Source organism: Caretta caretta, chromosome 8 (assembly GCF_965140235.1).
Source record: "Caretta caretta isolate rCarCar2 chromosome 8, rCarCar1.hap1, whole genome shotgun sequence".
NCBI classification, from domain to species: Eukaryota; Metazoa; Chordata; order Testudines; family Cheloniidae; genus Caretta; species Caretta caretta.
In genome coordinates this window covers 50,155,952-50,174,058 of record NC_134213.1, presented here as the reverse complement: position 1 = coordinate 50,174,058, position 18,107 = coordinate 50,155,952, and the positions used below count along the sequence as shown (strand labels likewise).

Here is an 18,107-nt window from a genome sequence, read left to right as displayed (position 1 = left end):
TCAGGCAAAAATAAACTTCCATCCAGAGCTACACATAAATATGTGGTTCTCATTTTTTGTGAAGGGCCCCATTTTGGAAAGAAGCCGAAACTGTCCGATGTCACATACAAATTCTCCTGTATTGACAGCCCTCTCTAAGGACTACTTTTGCCTCTGAGATTTGTTTAGAGAGCTGCTAGCAGCAGCTGAGCCTCCTGCTCTATGAGAATAGATACATGAATTTCTCTATCAGATTATCTAAATATAGTACAATGACATTGCGCACCTTTACAAGTCATTTTACCAACTCAGTATGTATATACTACCTTTGAATTTTTCTCTAGAGCCAGCAGTAGCTGAAATTATAGCCTCATTTGCCACACACAGTCCCTTACCCAGCCCCAATTGCACCTACTCGTATCTATACAGTTCCCTGAACTGGGTGAATTAGTGGAATAGCTCATCACAAACAGGCCAGCATGGGGTTATCACATCACCATAGTAAAGAATCACTTACCTGAGACCCTCTGACACACCCATATGCTCACCAAACATTCTCCTTCTTTCTTTGAGTATCTTTGATTCAGCAGCTGGGGAAACAGGCTGTAGTCTTCCAAACCTCTCCAGGTAACCGCAATAGCACCCTGCTAAGTCCCTAGCTGCTAGCCTCTGTTCACACAGCTGTAGCCTTAGAAACATCAGAGCAGTAATTGGGGAAGTGGTGAATAGAGGCCTAAGTCCCCAGCTGGTGGGAATCAGCATTAAAGCCAATGGAGCTATGCTGATTTACAGCAGCTGAAGAGCTGGTCAGAGTCTTTAGACCCTGGAAAGTGCCCATCTGTGGATTATCCCAGATCCACAATGAGCGTGTTATGTAGTTTATACAGTTTTGGCCCTCTGAGGACAGAGCAGGTTTGAAGATCTGCTCTAAACTTTTCTCATTGTGAGGAACTGCAGCAGTTCTGTGTGCTGATTTCTCCTCTCCTTGGCCTGCCTTAGCTGAGAGGAGCAGTGGGGTGAAGGCGGGAAAGCTGTGAGCCAGGGAGGAGGAAGAAGGAGCCTTGGCTGCCTGCTCAGAAGCTCTGAGAGCAGCCAGCAGGGGCAACAAAGCTGGCACCATGGCTCATGGCTGCCTGCAGCTCTGTTTAGAAGTGACATTTCTACTGGGGTGGCTCAGAGTGACAGCAGGGGTGAATGTCTCTCCAGGTGAACCTTATTAGGCAGGAGGGAGGGGACAGTGGGAATCCTGGAGACCCCTTTTGCAGGAATAACTGCTGGCAGGAGCTGCCTTTAACCAGCAGCCTCTCTAAGTGCCTCCCCCCAAAGTGTTGGAAGGAATTTCACTCAGAAAATGCCACCCCCACACACAAACTTGGGGCAGGTAATCCTTTCTGAGGCTGCACCTGTGTTAGGCCCGCTGCTGGGCGGGGGGTGGAACTGGCAATGCTCCCTGAAGCTACAGCAGCCCTGCCTTGCATGACAGATATTGGCCCATATGCCTCACTCATGCTGACCTGTCCAGAAACTAAGGCCCTGAAGAGCTCTTAGGGTTACCCAGCTCAGCCTCCTCCCAACCCCACCCCCCAAAAGCTGCCTCTAGAAGCTCATTTGAAGGGATTATATCACCCTATGTGCTGTTCATTTCAAGCTCCAGCCTCGCATGCACTGAGAGCAGGGGCTGGGAAAGCTCACTTCATTTCTCTATACAGCTTTCCCCCCACCCCTTTTCTTCCCCCTGACTTTCACACTGAACCCCAGTTTTGGAGTTAGCTGAAGCTTGTGGCTTTGGTGGGTTCCCCCAGCATGGGGCATGGTAATTACCGCTCATCACTCCATACACACCTGAAAGGCAAACTATGTGTTTCCATGGCAACAAAACCTTATTTGTGTTGTAGGAGAGTGAGATTGAAATGTACAGAAAGTGGTTTTGAAAGCGCTTAGTAAAGGCCTGGGGGAAAGCTGTCAGTGGTAGTACAGAAAGCAGTGGATCTGGAAATGCCCAGAAGCTAAAAGCAACAGCTGAGAAATGAGACTAGTGGGGTTTCTTATTTCCAGGGATCATCTCTACAGGCCAGGACCATCCACCTGGCTCCCATGGAGTCCTGGGGCCCCTAGAGAGCCCACCAAAGGCTGGTTAGGAGGGGGGATCTTCAGCATTAGCACTGAGGAAAGGGAATTTCCACCACAGTTACAATGTGTCACCATGTGGAAAACAATGCACCTGCCTCTGGCTAGCACTGGACAAAGTAGCCTGAGTGGGACAAGGGCACTTCGAAGAGAAACACGCCTTCCCCCGGCAATTGCACTTCCCTTCCACAAAGGGTAGATCCACAGTAGCCAGCGCTTCTGGGTGAACTGGAGCGCCTCGTTTAGAAAGACATCCAATCATGATTTAAAGACTCCAAGAGAATTTACCACATGACTTGGGAAGCTGTTCCAATGACCCTCAAATAAACCCTAAGGGTATGTCTACACTGTGACAAAAGACCCGTGGCTGGCCTGGGTCAGCTGACTCAGGCTTGCGGGGCTATAAAATTGCAGTCTAGACGTTTTGGGGGCTCAAGAGCCGGGGCCTTTAGACTTGGGGTGGGGAGAGGTCTCAGAGCCTGGGCTCAAGCCAGAAGGTCTACACTGCAATTTTTAGCCCTGTGAGCTTGAATCAGCTGACGCAGGCCCTGAGAATCAGTGCCACGGGGGTTTTTGTCAAAGTGTAGACGTACCCTAATAGCCTTCAGACCTTAAGCCAGTGATTATCCAACACACGCTCCTCATCCCCTTCTGGGAGCAGACACCAGGGGCCCATGCCAACCGCAATGGTTTAAAAATCACGACTCAGACCCCCCACCCCAAATTCTGTGTTTATTGTAATTATATTGTGGTTTTGGCATGGCTTTTGTTATTTGAAACCGTCCCCCTGCCCATCCCCAGTGTGTGAGACAATTCATGTTGCCCACTCCCCCTGATTTATTGAGGTGAGTTGTCCCCTGCTGCAGGAGCTTTCACCCCCACATCTGCCCCTCCCCCTGCCCAGCAGCTAATTCTTCCCCCCAACCCCCAAATGAATCCCATCTCCACATTAGTTATGCCCCCCCCCACAATTCTGCCCCCCAGCCTCACCTCTGTTCCTCCTGTAGACCCTGGGCTTCTTCACACCCACCCCATTCCAAACTGGGCTCGGGGCTGCTGCAGGGTCCCCTCACCCCCTTCCCAGGCTGGGTGTTGTGGGGAGAGGCAGAACTATCCCCCCTTGCTTGGCAGGGGATGGGGGAGGAAAAAAAAGGGGCCCAAAAGTGGTGTGGATCAGGGCCCAAGCAGCATAAAGGTGCCTTAGTGTAAATGAGAATCATACCCCTTGTGGTCTCATTTACAGCAGAGCAAAGTAGGTGTGAAAGGCTCCTAGGAGGGCAAGATTTTTGTTTAGAAGTGTCTTTATTGGTAATGGCTAAGGGGCTCCATGTTGGTCTGTGAATGATTTATGATTCCTAGGCATTCTTTCTATTTAAGAACCATTTCCATTCAGCATTATGAACTAGAAAGAGACACTGATACACAGGATGCCCATGTTCCAACGGGCACAGCTGATTAACCCTTTGGGGAGGTGATTGAATGTGACTGGCTCACACCAGTCTTGGTGAGCTGGTACTTTCCCCTGTTGGCTACATTGTGTGCTCCAGGATCTCAGCTTTTCTTCACAAGCAAATGATGACTCACCCTTAAGACTATGAAGAAAATCTTCACCTTGTGAACTGGTTGTAAACCATGCAGTGCTGCCTATCTTAATCTGCTGGAAACAGCAGGTCAAAAAATAGTGTGAACTACCCTTGTTCATGTCAATGTGCTAATTCTGGGTCCTAATGATGACCATTTAAATGTCACCATTGTAATTATTTCTGCGCTGATGAAGAGGATACAAAGAAAGAGAGGGACAATAAGGCCAGGTCTACACTACAGACCTATATCGGTATAACTACGTCGCACAGAGGTGTGAAAAATCCACAGCCTTGAGCAGTACAGTTATACTGACTTAGCGCTGTCTACACAGGAGGTTTTGTCAGCAGGACAGTTTCTCTCATTGACATAGCTACCACCTCTCGGGAAGGTGGATTAACTACACCGATGGGAGAAGCTCTCTTGTCAGCCATAGGAATGTCTTCACTTAAGTGCTACAACGGCACAGCTGCACTAGTGCTGTATGTGAAGACAAGCCTCATACTGTGAAAATTCTTCACAGGCACCTGTGAGTGGCATCTTATTTTGGCATCATGAGCAGGCAGAGTTTAGGATAGTAAAACCACTTTTTTGTGCCCCTCCACCTCTTTATGAAGCCTGCCTAGGAGTCTGTGAACATGAATATACTGTACTCCCTCCTAGGCATTTGTTTTGGCTGGAAGACACCAGCTTTCTAAAAGTTACAATTAAATTATACAGAGGGATTTTAGTATGAAGAAACATGGAGCTGGAATTAGAGGACCCAAGACAACAGAGTTTAAACCAGGGTTGATTAACGTTACCAGCAGTTTAACAGAAAGCATTTCATGATGCTCAACGCCTGTAGTGGTGGGACTGTACCTTTAAGAGTAGAGAATGTTCTGCATCTAGCATTGAGAGGTGAAGGAAGAGGAGACAGGTACTGCATGGACCTAGGAGAGAGGGGGATGAGTGAAGAGATTTCTCTCCTGTGAAGTGTTATCTGTTGTATTCAAAATAATATTTAGTACTTAATTATCTTCAAAGCACTTTGCCAGCATTAACTAAGTAACACACAAAACACCCTTCTGAGGTAGGTTGGTGACTATTATTCTCCCCATCTTGCAGATCAGAACACTGAGGCAGAGGAATTAAATGAGTTGTCCAAGGTCACCAAGAGAATCCTATTCAGAGAACTCAGGTGCTCTCAGCTATTCCGATGTTGATGCCATCTGACAACAAATCCCCTATTGGTACATATTCCTCATTCCAGTCCCCATTTTCCTTTCCAAGCAACTAGAGGGAGAGCCATTCCTCTAGTCACAGCAGAGCCCATGTCAGCAGGGGGAGCATTACACAGAGCACCTGGAGTTGGCACTAAAATGGACAACCTGTAGCCAAAGAGAATTATGGAGCAGCTCAGGAGTGAGCTACAAATAAACCTGAACTGAGGTTTAATAACCAGGGGCTTTAAAATGACACTGTTGAGTTTCATTTAGATGGGAAATGTAGGTTTTTATAAAAAGAAGCTTATACAAAAACTTAAAACTAGGTGAAATTTTCCAGTGTTGTTTTTAAAATTCCAAAAGAAGCAGTGTTTGAAAACCAGATCTTTCCCCATAGTGTAGACACCCCAAAGACTGTGGCATTGTGCTAATGCATGAGGATCTGAAAGAGAAAGTGACTAGAGGCTGATTATTAATAAAAGTGAAGTGCAATGGCCTCTTTTCATCATCCAAGCTGGAAACCAGGAGAAGAAAAACACGGAGCAAAAATAGAAGCAAGTAAACTAGACTCTTAAAATTATCAACCCACGGGGTTATTTTCAACATAGATAAGGGTGCATTTTAACTGGATGCATTTTAACTTGACAAAATGATGCATTTTAACTTCACAATGCCCCCTTGAGGCCTGAGAAGTTACAGTAGTAGCTGGTAGCAATATCTAGTAGTGAAGGGCATTTGCAAATATGAGGGTCAGCAACTTGGGTTGTGGGAAGCCACAGCATGAGTTTAAAGCTTGCTTGTAAAGTTCATAATGATCAGGGAAAATAGATCATCTGTGTGCATTGGACCAGTCAGGTCCTTGTCGAGTTCAGCCAATCAGGATAGCTGTAAATGTTAATATTCCCCATCAGTCTCCTCCCACTCTGTGACCGGTGACTTTTATCAATAGCCTCCAAATGCTTAAAGCAGGCTGAACCCAGAGAGCTCTGAGCAGGGGCTGCAGCAGGCTGGACATTTGTTACATAAGTATTGGAACAAGCTGTTCAAGTCCTTACATTTAGTTACAAAATAATGGAATTTCATTGTCAGGAATTGACAGGCTCGGCCCTGCTTGGAGGCCATTTTAGGCCCTGGTCGTTTTCCTCTTCCCTGCCTGAGACCTTTTTTTCCTCCCCAGGATTGGTTCATTGCTGGATGATTGAGGACGGATCTTCATTTCAGTGTAAGGGATGGAGAACAAATGGCCTTTCCATGGTGCCCAGTTGACCCCCTGGAAAGAGAACAAGGAATTCCCTTTAGTAAGCATGTAAACCCTGTGTGAGGCACTGGGATACAATAATACATAACTCAGATATTGGGAGGGTTGTTATTTATTTGGATCTCTACCATAATAAGAAGAGAGAGTCTCAGCCAGCCCTCTGGACACCCCTAACACAAGTTAATAAACATACAGTTGGGCACGCACCAAGATTGAACCCCCTACACGCATAACACATTCAGAAACCTATGTAAATAGATGTATTTTGTGTCATGCCCTAACACCAACAGATCGGGACTATTTCAGACAGGTGTCTGAGGGAGAGCCCATTTCTGAGCTGAGGTTCCCCTTGTGGAGCGTATTATACTGCCAACCGTGTGCCCCCCCCCCTTTTAAAATTAGGAAGTTCCAGTTCAAAAGTTCCTGCCCATTTGCAGCTGTAGAAGCAAGGCATAAAGAGAGAGGTGGTTTCTCAGGGTGTGTTTACACTGCAGCTGGGAGTTGTGATTCCCAGCCCCTAGGTAGACAAATTCACGATAGCTCTCCCTGAGCTAGCAAGCTAAAAATAGCAGTGGGGGCGTTGCAGCACTTGTAGAAGCTGAGGCTGGCGGCCAAAGTTCAAGCCCACCTGCCCCCAACTGGGTCCAATCTCAGGTGCCTAGTCCAAGCCACCGCCCATGTCGCAACACCCACACTGCCTCAGTGTAGACATACCCGCAAGTAGCAAGGTCCCATGCCATCTGCGGCTTTATAGGTTAAAAGCACCACTTTGAATTCCATCAGCAGCCAGCGCAGAACATGGGGCAGCAGTGACACATGTTGCCAACACCTAATGGGGTGGGCCCCTGCCCTGAGCATCACGTATACAGCGCTTTTCATTTGCAGAGCTACAGCGAATGACAAAGGAAGGCAGGTAGCAGGATCTCCACTTTACGGATGGGTCAGCAGAGGCACAGAGAGATGAAGCAACTTGTCTAAGATAATGCCCCAGCCTTTTACCTCTAGAGACAAGGGTTCAAATCCTGGCTTAGATCACAAGAGAGGTTCCACTACTCCTGCTGTCCTTGCTCTCTGTATAAACACAGGATTCCAGTTTCTCATGGCTGTCAATCCAGCACCTTTCAGCACTACTAAATTCACTGTTCAGTACTGTGATCAGCTAGCTAGTGGCAGCGTGTCTGCAGCTATGTTTCAAAGGATGGAACTGGAAGTACTCAGTGTGCATGTGTGTCTGTCTCATAAACCCTATACCGATTACTATAAATGGATGCTCGTTTAGTTCAAGCAGTAGGCTCTGTGCTGTCTGGGCTGAATGCTGCGAGTTCCATCTCTGCAGTCACTCTGAAGTTACAGGTGGCCATGGTGGGTACCCTAGTAATGACTGTGAGGTTCCTAGGCTGCCACGGATTGATTACAATACACCCTTTTTAAAGGGAAGAAGTATGCCTGATCTATAACTATTGGATGAGTCTGGACAGCCCTTCCTGACTCAGGAACCATCTGAGCTGTCCAGTGTCACCCATGTCCCTGAAGTTGGTGAGAAGAAGCACACATGTAGCAGAACCCTGGCACTCACCTCACTGTGCTTGTTTTCTCCATATTTGCCATTGAGGTTAGCTAAGTGGCAGTTCTTGTACCACCAGGCACCCTGATGTGACCTCGCACAGTTGCTCAGAGCCACATCATTGTCCCTATCCCAGGTGGTGAATTTCCAGCCATTGTGGTAAGTCAGCGCATCCCCTAAAAGAAGGGAGAAGGAGATGTTAGGCACAGCAATCTCGGGGTGCCACTATCAAACTGCTAGAGGGGTGGAGGCTAGGAGGGTGCAGTTCCAAAGACTTGGCAATTCCCAGAGGGTGGGGGTTCAAAGGGATGGAGGCGTAGGTGGTAAATGGGGCAGGTGAGAGGATTGGAAGCCAAAGGCAGAGGCGTCATCAGGGCAGGGAATACCTGGAGTACCGATGGCAAAGGCCATTATATCATCAGGATGGGAAGTAATGCTGGGTGAACTCCCAAGGAGTCTGAATTCCAGTTCAGTTCAGGATCAGGTTGCCATTCCTCCCCACACAACCCTCCTTCTTCTCACCACCCCCCAATGTTGTCTTCCTTGATTGGGAATGCCTAACAGCCCCTCCAATGCCTTCACAGGCTCATCTGCTGGAACCACTCCCTTCTCTGGATTCTTCAGCAGGTGGCCTGCTGGGCCCGCTCCCCCCAATCCAGTCTGAGGACAGTTCCATGGGCCTTCCCTCTTCTCTGCCTCTTTATCCAGTGGCCGGTGAGCCACACCTAGTCCCTCCCTTCTCAGGAGATGGCTTGGCGGGCCCGCTCCCGAGGTCCAGCCAGAAATACCAATGTATATTTCTCTCCTTAGAGAAGCACCAGGAAACAACCTGGTTTATGGGACTTCTAATGCATCCCAGTCTATTCCAACCCACATTCTTATGGGGAAACAAGTGTCCCAGATTCCAGTGCCTGCTTCCATTATGTGAGACTGAAGCAGCAAGGATACAAAGCATTCCTTACCAGCAGTGCCCTGGTAATTCCCCACCGAGAGCCTGTACTTATCCTTGCTCGAAGCCACCTGGAAGAAGTCATAGACAGCATAGGCAGAGTCATTGGAGGTCTGCAGATCCACCCGGATCTCATATTGAATGGGTGTACTGCTAGTGAGATTGTGCAGCTTGTCAAGACCTGGGAGAAGAAACCAAAGTGATTATTCTATAGAGGGAAAACAGGTGTCAAAATTCATTCACTTTCTCTGTTCCAAGGTTTCTTCTTGCCACATTTGTGGTTAAATCAGTGGTTTGCTCCTTCTCCTCCCACCTTCTCCCCCGACTTGATCCCGAAGTTACATCGTATGGATAAGGATGAGTTTGCACTATCGCACAGAATGACATCAGAAACACAGGAGTCTGATTTCACTTCTAGATCAAGGAGAATAATCCAGACTCCAAAGGAACATTCACTATCTCTAAGTAAATCTAAAGACCCCAACCACAGTCACATCTACGTGCTGAATTTGCCAATCTAAGCACAGTCAGCTGAAACAGCCGGAAAGGAGATACAGAAAATGACTTGCCAAGTACAGTACTTTTTGTTCCTATTCTTCATGTTTCAGTGAATGCCATGTTCTCCTTTAAATCAGTGTGCTAATATCTTGTAACTCCTCTCCTGGTACAGGATCACAAAACTCCTGAACTGAACCGTTTCTGAGGTATGAAAAACATTGGTTCACTCTGAGTGAAAGCCAAATGAAGTTCAGTGGGCACTAGATTTGTTTCATTTGCCTATGCACTTCCAGGCAAGAGCAGAAGCAGCCAAGCCCAGGGCTGTTCCGATGGTATTTCCAACCTGACTACAGACCTAAGAAGTTTGCATGTTTCAGATAAGTATCAAAATGCCAGCCAGCCTCTATAAAGCCTGTCTTTAACTGTCCACCCTTCACCTGTCACATACAGATACAGTACCAAGCCAGAATTCCCCCAGAGGATCTCCAAAGCCTTCGACATAATTCCTCCAGCGCTTGTAGAAATCCAGCTGCCCTGTGTTCCGCCTCTGAAACACCTGCAAAACAAGCACTGCTGCATGAGTCATGAACAATTGGGTAAATTATCCTCATTTTCTGTGTGTGGAATATTCACTAGAGATTGCAATTTCCTCCCATTTGTCCATGATTCCGACCTGCCCACGAAGAGGGGGCGTTAATGAGTGTTCAGAATTCAAGCTGTTGGAAAAATGGGATTGGCCAGGTGATTTCACATGCTTTTTTTTTAATGTTCTCTGATTGGATAAGCACACAAGCTCTTCCAATGCATACACTTGTGACTGGAAATTTAAAATTTGCTTTCCACTAGGGCAAATATTTGCCCTAGTATAACTCAAATCACACTCATGTTTGTGGATAGTGAAGCTAAAAGGAACCACAGACTTCCCAAATGTGGTATAAACACCTAAATAAAGAGGAACTAGATATACAACAGGACCAACCAGAACTTTTTTTTGACGTGTGAATGAATATTCATGGGAAATTGTTTGCATTATTCATTCTTCATTAAAATAAAAACATTAAAAAAAAAGGAGAGAGGAACATAATCTTATTCTAGTGGAGAATGGGGTCCCAGAATCACACAGTTTTATGCTCCTGCCCTGTTGTACAATGCCCTTAGGTCATGGTTTCTATGCTGTGGCCAGCAATCTACTAGGAACTGGACTCAAGACTGCTCGTTCATTTCACATGAGCCACCATACAGTTATCAGGTGGTAAGAAAATTCAGTCACTAACACCATTGGCCTGACTGAAATAAGAGACCAACCAGTGAAATGCTTTGTATCTCAATGAACCTGACCCAGTCCCCAACCAACACACCGTGATTGGTGTTCACCCCACATCAGTCCCAAAAGGGTTAAGGAAGCTGAGAAAGGGCCCGATAGTGAGATAGGCCACATGAGGGGATTAGGCTGGGGTAGCAACTCCTGACTGGAAGATGGAGCTCAGCTGAGCAGGTGAGGGGCTGGGCTGGGCTAATACAAAGCCAGGAAGCTGGCAACAGTAATGGCTACAGTCAGGAAGTCTGCATCCATCCTCTGTGTATTAGAGAGGGAAGGAGGGAGGCCCTGGAAAGAGTGGGAACCTGGCCCTGAGGGAAGGATATATCTGGGAGAGAAAAGGGCAGAGAAGAAAGCCTGTTGGAGGCAGAGTAGGAAGCATCCCAGAGAGAAAGCAGCAAGGTTGAACACTTAGACTTTGGCTGCGTGTTGCAGGGGCCCTTGACTGGAACCTGAAGTAGTGGGCAGTCCCAGGTTCCCCTATCTGCCACTGACAGAGTGGCACTGCCTGGACAGCAGGCCTAGTGAGACTCTATACCCCAGAAGGGAAAACCACATAATGGTCTGGCCAGAGGGCTAAGTCATGAAGACAAAGCTGCAGCTCCTGGAGTGAGAGGCGGGCTGCAGAGTGAGGGAGAGAACAATGGAGAGAGAGACCACAAAAAGAGGAGTTGGACCTGGAAGACAGCTAATCCCCAGAACAGCCAGGAGGAGGCGCCACCTGCAGTGAGTAGATCATGCCATAACACCAAAACTGGCATCCCCATTGGCAGTCTCAGCAGAGGCCAAGGACTGAACAGGCATACAGGCAACTATCCCCTTGCCCTAAAGATGGTACTTCCCAGGCAAGAGTTGAGGAAACACTGATGTGGAGCTGTAAAGTAAAAGGAGGGGATAATTCCAGTGCTGCTGGCCATAAACAGAAGATTTCAGTCTCCAGGGATGTCAGAGCAGCGTTAGAGTCACTTGATTTTTTTAAAAAGTAAACAGATGTGCAAAGACCACAGCACCACTCACTATCCATCCGCCTCCATCGGTGGTCATGTCACAGTACACCTGCATGGGCCTGCCAGCATCACCATTCAGGTAGATAGTGTACATGCCACTGGTGGCATTCCCATTTTGCTGGGTCTGGCTGCAGTCAGCAGGATATGGGTAGAGGAAGGCAACTGTGGGAACAAGACAGGGAAAAACTCACATCAGCAAGTCTGAAAAGGAAGCTGGAGAGGCATTCCCAACTGAGTCTCCTAAAGAGGATGTGGTTTGAACAGGGGCACAGCCTTAGGATTATGGGATCATATAGAGTCCTGCACCATATGCACCCCCACAGGCACCCATCAGCTGGAGCACAAACCCGGATGCCCTGGGTCCTGCCATGCTCTGGTAAAGACTGCCCTCCACCTAAGCTGCAAATTAGCTTTACCTGCTGTCTACCTGGCCCAGGAATGGGGTCAGTGGAGACTGCAGGAGGCAGCCTGGTCCTCGAGAGGGTCTCAGGAAAGCTGGATTTGTGTGGGGATAGATATGTAGGGAAGTCATAGATGTGTAGAGAAGTACTGGTTCTAGATGGAGAGGGAGCTCACTAACCCCTCCCCACTTGCATCATTTGTCCACAATGGGCAATGCCTTTGTGACCTTCCCCAATAGGACAAACCCCTGCATCATATTGGCATGAAAGACACCTTAACAGGATGCCATTTTGATGCAAGTTTCCTGGACCCTGTTAGTTAATTTGGGCACCTCCTGAATGCCAAAAGCAGTGCTTGCAAGATACAAGTTGCCCCCATGCTACTGGGATGATGCAAGCACATCCAGAGTTGGTGATCGCCTTCCCTACCTCCAATCAGCTTTTCACAATCAGTCTATCTATTGTACTCAACTGGTAGGTTCTGCAAGCAACATCATCCAGATGGATCTGAATCTCCATATAAGCCATCCCACTGTCACCTCATGCTCTTCCCCAACTGCATCTCCAACCCACCATGCAGCCTGGCCCAGGGCACCAGACTGGGAGTCAGGAGATCTGTGTTCTATTCCCAATTTACCAACTTACTGGATGACCTTTGATGAGTCATTTAATCTCTCTGAGCCTCTGTAAAGTGGAACCATCACCACTAACCCTTAACTGCGAAGTGCTACAGATGAGATGTGCTAAGTATTATTAGTGCCAAGCCCTACCTGTCAAGAAGGTATTGGCTGCCTTTCTGCTCCAGCGGTCTCCCTTAAAGGCCACCACGTAGACTGTGTACCTCACTCCTTGTCCCAGGCCTTCCAGTATGAACCTTTGCTCATTAGGACCCAGTTGCACTTCCTGCCAAAAAAAGAAAAGATAGACTAAAGATCTGCTCAGCTCTACAGTCTGCGTCATCTATTCCCGGCCATGCTGCTTCCATTCTCTGCATGCTTTTAGAGGTGAGCAGGGCACAGGCAGAAGAATGCTGGTAGCAGGGTGTACCCTATAACTACAGGGCCATCTGCATATTAGTGGGTAGGTTGAGGATTCCCTGTCCCTGGAATGAGGATTTGGGGGAAAGAGTGAACTTGCACAGACCCTACAGACAACTGTATCCACAGGGAATAGGCTGTATACACATTCATGAATGAGATACCTCACGTTCAAGGTGCCCTCTGACATGTATAAACACACCGGAAAAGCAAAGTTAAAACACATCCCTGCCCCCAGTGTCAAGGCCAGTTATGATGGAACTCTCCTATTGCGTGAAGGATCTGCCCAATCCACAACACCCAGCTGCAGTCACAGTGGTATGTGCCGTCCAGTAGGACACCAGCTCCTCCCAACAAGTGTAATTAAGATGGAATATTCCACTCCCCGAGGTACCTTCTCACTTCAATTCTAAGGTTGTGCATGTGTTCTTGATAATGGGATCTGATTGGCTAAACCCAACATCCCATGTGCACTTTAAACTGGGGCGGTTTGTAACAAGCAGGAATTGAAGAGCTCACAGTACCTTGCTGGTGCCATCTGGAGCCTGGTAGGTCAGAGTGTAGCCACTGATCTGTGCAACAGGCGGTGTCCAGGTAACTACACCACTGCTGTGTGTCACATCTGATACATGGAGGTTCTTGGGAGAGTCAATTTCTATTTCAAACAAAAAAAGAGAACAGAATCAAACACTCTGATTGTACAAGTACCTCTGAGAAGAAGCAACCCATAGAGTGAATCTTCAGCATAGGGCATGGAAGTATAGAGCTTTTAGTTCCCAATATTGTTAACTGGGACTCTGCAACTAAAGAAACTATATTTCATGGTTAACAAGGAGGAATGCGTGAGGTACGTTAGCAGAGTGTTGGGGCCCAGAACTGAGATAGTAAAGACTGCTGCAGATCAGGCTTCAGATACACTGGCATGGGAGCTGAAATTGAAATAGGATGGAGTGTTTTAGGTCAGATATGAGGTGGCACCCTGGACTGAAATAGCATAGGGTGCTACTGAGGGAAGACGGGATTACATTGGCAGAGCTGTGAGGGCATCCAGAGTTGGAATAGCTGATGATCTGAATTTGGGTTCACTGGCAGAACTACATGGGAGAAGCTCACACAGCATTTGCCTGCACCCTGAGCCAACACCAAGCTCATCTTCAGCCGGTGTTACCTGTCCCACATGTTTATGATCACCAAAATACACCCCTCTTTCCTTAAAAACAAGCTAACCAGCCTGAAAGTAAATATGTATTTCTCACTTCTAAAGACTGAGGAGTTAAGAGTCAGTGTAAGGGACTGGGGCATAGGTGCTCTGGCCTAGCTATCATGGCTGGGCTGGTGGCCATTAGTCAGGGATGGCCATGAGGCAGCATCAGCAAGCAGGGATCAAAGTAATCACTAGAGCCAAGACTGATAAGGAAGGGTCAGGGTCAGAGTCAGCCCAGTGTCAGAGACCTGAGATCAGAGGTAACTACCAGGCTGGAATCAGGTTGCAAGAGTCAGGCTGGGGCTGGAGGCCCGAGCTCAGAGATTGTTACAAGCCTGGAATCAGGAGGCCAAAGTAAGGCTCAAAGTCAGGCTGCGGTCAGAGACTGGAGATCAGAAAGCGAGGTGAGGTCTGGAGTCACAGCAGGCCAGAGATCTGTGTGGTTGCCCAGACAACTTCCTGGGGTACCCTCTAGGATAAAATAGTGAACATGGGCCAATCAGAAGTCCACAGCGTGCTATCACTCTGGATCCTTTGGGTGGTACTTCCTGCAGTGCCTAATCTCCACAGTGCCCCTTGAATGTGGCTCTGTATGGCCACCTCCTGGCGATTTGGGAACAGGTTCCACGAACCCAGATTCTAGTCTCACGGATCCTTACAGTCATGGTGCAGGGACATGAATTAAGGTGGTCCTTCTCTTTCTCCAGAGGTAAACACTGCAACACACTTGGGGTTCTCTTCTCCAAACCCGGGGGCTTTGCATTAACGATCTATAACCACATAACCCATCCATGGCAAAGTGGCTCCCTTTGCAGGCACCAGAAACATTTTATTTTAATATGTTTGCTTACCCTAACAATTCACAAGTACAAAATAACCCACATCTCTATGGTTCTGATCTCTGGTATTTTGTGTGATTCAGACCGCCTCCACAAACAGCAAAGACTAAGCCATACATTCAAATATCTGTGTGGTTGTTTCCTGAGTGTGACAAGCAGGCTGGCTTTATTTTTAACCAATACTATTTCACTGTGATCATAAATAGCCTCTGATATTGTTTTATACTGGACATACAAGAATGAAGGGTACGAGGCATCCTTTGTGACCAGTGTGGTTTCTGACACTTGTTCCCTAGAATGATCCCCTCCTAGCTCCTGAGCAGAATTTTTCAAAAACAGAAGCGGAGGCAGCCGCTGAAGAATCCTTCCCAGTTTTCACACAATGCTTGGTGCATTCTGGGATAGGGTTCTTTGGAAACCTGTTGTTAATTTCACAAAGACCTCCATCCATACGGTCCCTCCCTGTTTCAATCTGAGGGTGTCGGGTGGGCAGCGCCGGTATTCAGGAAAAAGCACCAACTATTGACCTGGGAGCCTATGCACCCACCCACCGACGTATGGCAGAATTATTGACACAGGAGCCTATGCACGTGCGCATACACACACACCCACACACGTTTGGCAGAGCATCATGGAGCTCACAGAAATACTCAGCTCAATTCCCTGCTCCACAACAGGCTTCCTGTGTGACCTGGGGCAAGTCACTTACTCTCTGTGCCTCAGTTCCCCATCTGTCAATGGGGCTGCCCTCCCGCACAGGGTGTTGTGAGGATAGATAAATCCATTAAAGACTGTGAAGCACTCAGATACCACAAAAAGAAAAGGAGGACTTGTGGCACCGTAGAGACTAACACATTTATTTGAGCATAAGCTTTCATGAGCTACAGCCCACTTCACTGTAGCTCACGAAAGCTTATGCTCAAATAAATGTGTTAGTCTCTACGGTGCCACAAGTCCTCCTTTTCTTTTTGCGAATACAGACTAACACGGCTGCTACTCTGAAACCTGTCAGATACTACAGTAATGGGGGCCATATAAGTATCTAAGTTAGACAGATGGAAAGAGTGGAGCAGCAGTGGCTTGAACACAGGGTTGGGAGGCAGGAGAACCTTATTTCTCTTATGTTTAGAGAGTTTTTGTTTCATAAAATAGAAACAGAGAGAAGATATCTACACAGACAAAGATCCCTTATCAGGTGAGAGAGGCAGGAACTGGTACATCAAAGCGCACATAAGGAGCTATTAACTGTGAATGAAACACCATATATTCAATGAGCTGTTATTCCCATCAATTAAAATAACTATTTACTGAACTTCCGAGATTAAGAAAAAAATCAATTTTTATTACGTATGGAAGCAGAAATCCTCTCAGGTTAGTACTGTGGAAGCTTGGACAGCAGAGGGAGATCTAGGGTATTGGAATCCATTGTCCTACTCCAGTGATACTCTTGTCAGCATTCCCTGTGCTCTCCCAACCAATTCACAGTGCTACTGTTAAGGGTCTGAGCTGCAGGGGGCTGTTACAACTTGGACACCAAAAACAAACTGCCTCTTGGCCTAAAAACTTCCCATACAAGGTCTCTGCTACAAGCCTATTATTTTAATCATTGGGAATAACGTAGCTGTTGTCTTGAGTAAGATTTGAAAGGTATTAGCAGAGCAGGTCGAGAATTTTCTGGCACTGAAAAATACCATTTTGTTGAAATCAACATGTTTTGTGAGAATGTATCAATTTTGACAACAGTTTATTTAGGAAAAAATTCAAAATGTTTTGATTTTTCATTTTTAATTTTTTTAAACAAATGTGCAGCACTGGGGGAAAGCCGACAGTTACGGTGCAGCACGTGGTTCAGACAGAGACATCCCTTAGGAGAGGATCTATTAATGTAGATTCTCTATGTCCTAGTAAGGAGAAGAGGATGGAAGATGATAGAATACAGGAAGGATCGATGAGAAACAGTCAAATGAAAAAAGGCCCCATTCAATTACATCATGCAATGGACAGAAAACTAAAAAGTGACAAGTTTTTAAAGTGCTTATATACCAATGCCAGGAGTCTAAATAATAAGATGGGTGAACTAGAGTGCCTCATATTAAATGAGGATACTGATATAACAGGCACCACAGAAACTTGGTGGAATGAGGATAATCAATGGGACACAGTAATACCAGGGTACGAAATATATAGGAAGGACAGAACAGGTCATGCTGGTGGGGGAGTGGCACTATATGTGAAAGAAAGTGTAAAATCAAATGAAGTAAAAATCTAAAAGGAACCAAACTGTACCACAGAATCTCTATGGATACTAATTTCATGCTCTAATAATAAGAATCTAGCAGTAGGGATATATTACCAACCATCTGACCAGGATGGCAATGGTGACTGTGAAATGCTCAGAAAGATTAGAGAGGCTATTAAAATAAAAAACTCAGTTATAATGGGGAATTTCAACTATCCCCATATTGACTGGGTATACCTCAGGACGGGATGTAGAGATAAAGTTTCTTGACACCTTAAATGACTGCTTCTTGGAGCAGCTAGTCCTGGAACCCACAAGAGAAGAGGCAATTCTTGATTTAGTCCTAAGTGGAGCACAAGATCTGGTCCAAGAGGTGAATATAGCTGGAACGCTTGGTAATAGTGACCATAATATAATTAAATTTAACATCCCTTTGGTGGGGAAAACACCATAGCAGTCCAACACTGTAGCATTTAATTTCAGAAAGGGGAACTACACAAAAATGAGGAAGTTAGTTAAACAGAAATTAAAAGGTACAGTGCAAAAAGTGAAATCCCTGCCAGCTGCATGGAAACTTTTTAAAGACACCATAATAGAGGCTCAACTTAAATGTATACCCCAAATTAAAAAACATACTAAGAGAATCAAAAAATTGCCACCGCGGCTAAACCACAAAGTAAAAGAAGCAGTGAGAGGCAAAAAGGCATCCTTTAAAAAGTGGAAGTTAAATCCTAGTGAGGAAAATAGAAAGGAGCATAAACTTTGGCAAATGAAGTGTAAAAATATCATTAGGAAGGCCAAAAAAGAATTTGAAGAACAGCTAGCCAGAGACTCAAAAAGTAATAGCAAAAAAAAATGTAAGTACATCAGAAGTAGGAATTCTGTTAAACAACCAGTGAGG

General features: G+C 46.5%; 1 protein-coding gene across 1 annotated transcript in view; it reads right to left on the bottom strand.

The window, feature by feature from the left end:
* Window positions 1–5,288: 5,288 nt before the first annotated feature.
* The window catches only part of TNN (tenascin N), a 35,328-nt gene continuing 22,509 nt past the window's right edge, over window positions 5,289–18,107 (bottom strand). The window contains exons 9-15 of the mRNA XM_048861074.2: window positions 13,449–13,579; window positions 12,658–12,790; window positions 11,497–11,648; window positions 9,621–9,717; window positions 8,677–8,844; window positions 7,727–7,890; window positions 5,289–6,162 (exon numbers count right to left, since the gene is read on the bottom strand). Of these exons, the coding sequence (XP_048717031.2) occupies window positions 6,016–6,162; window positions 7,727–7,890; window positions 8,677–8,844; window positions 9,621–9,717; window positions 11,497–11,648; window positions 12,658–12,790; window positions 13,449–13,579 (992 nt within the window). The 3' untranslated portion in view covers window positions 5,289–6,015. The remainder of the gene's footprint in view (window positions 6,163–7,726; window positions 7,891–8,676; window positions 8,845–9,620; window positions 9,718–11,496; window positions 11,649–12,657; window positions 12,791–13,448; window positions 13,580–18,107) is intronic.